Source organism: Mus pahari, chromosome 15 (assembly GCF_900095145.1).
Source record: "Mus pahari chromosome 15, PAHARI_EIJ_v1.1, whole genome shotgun sequence".
Taxonomy (NCBI): domain Eukaryota; kingdom Metazoa; phylum Chordata; class Mammalia; order Rodentia; family Muridae; genus Mus; species Mus pahari.
In genome coordinates, this window is record NC_034604.1 from 73,001,800 (window position 1) to 73,006,774 (window position 4,975).

General features: G+C 42.3%; 1 protein-coding gene across 1 annotated transcript in view; it reads right to left on the reverse strand.

The window, feature by feature from the left end:
• Adnp2 (ADNP homeobox 2) overlaps positions 1-4,975 on the reverse strand; it is a 24,447-nt gene that overhangs the window by 11,130 nt on the left and 8,342 nt on the right. The window contains exon 2 of the mRNA XM_021214873.1: positions 3,957-4,077. Coding sequence (XP_021070532.1) covers positions 3,957-4,064 — 108 coding nt within the window. The 5' untranslated portion in view covers positions 4,065-4,077. The remainder of the gene's footprint in view (positions 1-3,956; positions 4,078-4,975) is intronic.

Consider the following 4,975-nt stretch of genomic DNA (forward strand, 5'->3'; position numbering starts at 1 on the left):
AAAAAAAAAAAAAAGGCTCTGGGGACCCAATCAATGAGAGCGATTCCAAGCTCCGTTTCACAGTTGGGGAAGACAGGTATTGGGAAAGGGGAACATTTGAAATGTAAATAAAGAAAATATCCAATTTTTTTAAAAAAAGGATTTTTTTTTGTGCCTCATTTGGCAAAGGGGAATTGATATACATATGTTAATGTACTTATTTACCTAGTAATTGACAGAGCTGGAATTAAAGTGAGGTCGTTTTTTGTAGCGTCAAAATCTACCAGAATGCCTCACTCCCTCTGTTTTGTAATAACCTCTTTTATTTTCTCCCACTTGCTGACCCTGAATAAAATATGAGAGGGGGGGTAATTAGAAAACTTGGAGCAAACTCAGCCTGGCCTGACCACAAGCAGGAGAGACAGGAGAGACAGGCAGCCCACACTGCCACTGGGGTAAGCAAGCAAGGACCGAGCAGAGTGCAAAACTGCAGAATGATAAAGGAAAAGAGGCTTGGAATAAAACTGTTCCACAGGCTGGACAGCAGTTGTTGAGGGAGATGTGCCAGAGAATTCCACATCTAAGTTCACGTGGCCCATGGCACTTTTCTAAATAGAAGGTTAAAAACCTATTCTCTGTGTGTGTGCAGCAGAGCACTCAGGAAAAACATGCAAGTGTGTCAAGAAGCAGGTACAACCTCGAGGTACGCAGTGCCCTCAGAGTCACCCCATGGAATCCAGAACAAGAGCCAATGAAGGGCATGTTCAAGGACAGGCCATCCTCACAGAACTGGACCTAGCACAGTTGCAGCGGAAGCAACAGAACCACCTGCATGCTGTAACCTTCTGGCATCATAACAGAGAAAAGAAAAATACAATTGGGAAGGCCAAAGGAGGGCTCAGAAAAGCCGGAAGAAAAGGGCTGTCGTGAGGCAGCACCTGGAAAGTTTACTACTTTGAAAGGTGACACTTCAAAAGGATGAAGGGCCTGCTTCTGTGGTCACTAAGGAATGCCTGCTATTGGCTAGGTAAATGGTAGGACCAGATGAGCCTGTTGTCATCAGCAACACTCCCAAGTCCTGACTTTGGGCCAGTCAGTAGACTACATACTTTGTCTTGTCTTTATGACAAGACAAAGGTGACCAAAAATCCAGCAAAGTTACCACCCAGTACAAACATGGGGAAATAAACCCTGTAACAAACACCCATATGCAAGGAGACTGGAAGCTCAACAACAGAGTACTATAGGTCAACTGCTCTAAATGTGGCAATTAAATTTCACTCTCTACCTAACAATTAGCTACATTTTATAACATTTACAGTTTATAGTACTGTCTTTATAATCAAGAATTACCTTTAATAATCAAGAAGGAATTAGCTGAGTCAGTTAATTCCAATTAACAGTTAATGACCAATGGTAATTAATATACTACCTTTACCTACACCAATGCTAGAACTCTGCCTTATGGCTTGCTCAGCCTGCTTTCTTATAAAACCCAGGACCACCAGCCCAGCACTGGCACCACCCACAATGGGCTGGGCCCTCCCCTATCAATCACTAATTAAGAAAATGCCCTACAGCTGGATCTCATGGAGACATTTTCTCAGTCTTCTTTCAGATGACTCTTGCTTGTGTCAGGCGGATATAAAACTACCCACCACAGCAGGAGACCACACAAAACCCAGCAATTATAACACAAATGACGTTCAGTATCCAATCAAAACCTTTCAGCTCTCTAATCAGAAGTAAACCATTACGCCAAACCAGGAGCACAAGCAGTGTCAGGTAGGCATCAGAGAGACGGAGAAGCAGGAAAGACGGAAGGAGGGGGCTTGAGAGAGAGTTCAGTGGTTAAGAGCCCTCTTCCAGCAGACCAGGTCCAGTGCTCAGCAAAGGCAACTGGCAACTGCTTGTACCTCCAGTACCAAGGGATCCAACACATCCTTCTGTTAGTACACAGACATACATGCAAAATACGCATATACATAAAATAAAAATAAAGATTTAAAATAAAAAAAGAGGGGTAGAGGAGATGGTTCAACAGCCAAGATCAGGTGCTGCTCTTACAAAAGGCCAGAGTTCAATTCCCAGAACTCATATGATGGCTTCAGTTCCAGGTGATCCATGCCCTCTTCTGCTCTCTGCAGACACAAGGCACACACATGGTATACATACATACACATAACCAAAGCATCCAAACACATAAAGCATAATTTAAAAAATGTAAAAAGCAGGGGCTGGTGAGATGGTTAGCCGTTAAGAGCACTGACTACTCTTCCAGAGGTCCTGAGTTCAATTCCCAGCAACCACGTGATGGCTCATAACCATCTATAATGTGATTTAATGCCCTTATCTGGCATGCAGGTGTACATTATACAGATAGAGCACCCATATACATGAGTAAATCTTTTTTAAAAATAGAAAAGGATGTTAGATTTTTGTAACAAAAATGCCAATCTAAGCCAGGCACAGCAACACACGCCTTTTATTCTGACACTGCAGACAGAAGCAGGCAGACTTCTGCGAATTCAAAGCAAGCCTGGTTTTCATCATAACACAGTGAGACCATCTCAAAGTCTATGGCCATAGATAAAACCTTACTTGAGGGAGAAAGGACAGACAGCTAATGGAGCGGAGCTGACTGACACCAAGGCTTAAAGGAAGTCCTTCAGACAGAAGAACATTAACCAAGAGGGGTTTCAAGTTCCGTGGGGCAAGTCTGATCCTCACTGTCAGTATATCTAATTTCTTCTTCTTTATGTACAACTACTTAACAAACCGTAACCAAAAAACCTACCAAAAGCCCCCAACTCTCAGGGCCATTTATATATCCTCTGAAAAGTCCCCGGAATTCCAAATGTCATTCAATCACAGAAACTATCTGCCACTAGCAAAATCATGTCCCTGCTAGATAGAGCACGAGGCAAATCATAGTTAGAGGCTGTGGACAATCTGAAGCAGCACAATGTCCCACACCTGGGACTAAGACAAAATCATAGTCCCATAATGTTTCTTTTATTTCTGGGTTTTCCAAAGAAACCAAAATTCTCACTACAATGCTATCATTGGATTGTTGTATGACACAACATGCACATCTATATAAAAACCAGTACTGCACAGCAACAGGTCAAGGGTGAATTAAGGTCATAGTCACACACTTTTGGTCAGTTCATTGTCATAACACTGAGATTATGTTGATGGCATGGACAATTCAAGAAATATTAAACAAAGCTGCTGTCACTCATAGCCATGGATCATTCTGTGCTTACTTCATTCTTGGCTGTGGAAACAGAGAAGGTATCCATTTGAATTTTTACATTTTGTAGAAAGTTTGGTTCAGATATCTATGCAAACTAAGTAAGTGTTCTGCCTCTGAGCTATATCTCCTGGCCAGTTTCTTAACCTTATTAAGAATATTTCAGCTGGAGACGGCTCAGCGGTTAGGAGCGCCTACTGCTCTTCTGAAGGTTGTGAGTTCAAATCCCAGCAACCACATGGTGGCTCACAACCATCCGTAATGAGATCTGATGCCCTCTTCTGGGGTGTCTGAAGTGTACTTACATGTAAATAAATAAATCTTTTAAAAAAAAAAAATACTTCAGGCTTTGCATTAGGCTTTATTTGTAACTGAAATCTAGTAGTAAACAACTAAGTTACCAGGATTCCTAACAGTAAGTAGGTGAGTATAAGTATTGTTGAAGAGGCCCCCCCAATCCCCACCCCCACCCCGATAGTTTCTGTTCCTTCTCAGAGAGCTCTGTAGGCTGCCAGTACTTTACTGTAGTGATTTGTCATTACCTTACATCTCTTAGATTCCATCCTATTGTCTTTCAAAGCTTTAGGAAATGCCATTTTTGGAGGAATTTTATTCATTCTCAACTCTCCAATCTCCGCTCCAAAGGTCTGCTCTGTGACCTCCAACACTGGCCTCCTCGTTACCTGGCCACTCTCTGGCCTCGACGTCACCTGTCACTCACCTTCAGCAGCTCCTTGCAGCTGTCAAGGCCAATATCCACAAGGATGCCTTTCACCCTCTTCCGCACCTTCCTGATGTTGTCAAGATTCTGCACAGGAATTTGAAACATTTTGGGGATTTTCCTTTAAAAAGAAGAAAGAAGTGTAACTAACATGCACACATACAAATACCATTTTAGCAGAGCTAGTTAACACATCACAGCATCATTTGTCGCAGGCAGTGCCGAGGAAACTACAACCGTGCAAGAATGATGCTTGACTCTCCTTCCGGCATCAGAACTTAGCATTGAAACAGAAGCTAAACTGCAGACTCTTAGATGAAAACCTAGGAATACATTTTGATGGCTTTGGATCTGCCAAGAGAGCCTCACTATGGCACCAAAAAGTACACACAACAAAAGAAAAAGTATATTAGGCAGACTTTAACAAAGTTAATGTCTCCAGAGGCACCATCAAAAGAGCAAAAATTCCACAAAGAATGAGGGGAATTTTTTTAAATTACATTTCTGATATATCCAAAATAAAGACCTCATCCTAACTGAACAGGACTGAGGAGACGCTCAGTAGTTAAAAGCACTTGCTGCTGTTGCAGAGGCTCCAGGTTCAGTTCTGAAAACTCATATGGAAGCTATCTATCCTGCACACACATAGTACACAAGCATACATGCAGAAAGAATACTCATACACATAAAATATGATGCATCTTTAAAACTGAAAAATAATTCAGTTTAAATGAGCAAATAAATGATCTAAACATACTTTTACAAATCATGAAAGGATGCTGCACATCTTGGTCACTTTAAAAAGCAAAAGTACTGGCCTGGCAAGGCGTAGGGAAGCCAGAACTGGCCCACATGCCAATGGTAAGGTAAACAGGCCAGCCAGTTCAGAAGGCAGTCTGAATTCCTCAAGAAAACAAATGTGAGCCAGGCGTGGTGGCGCACGCCTTTAATCCCAGCACTTGGGAGGCAGAGGCAGGCGGATTTCTGAGTTCGAGGCCAGCCTGGTCTACAAAGTGAGT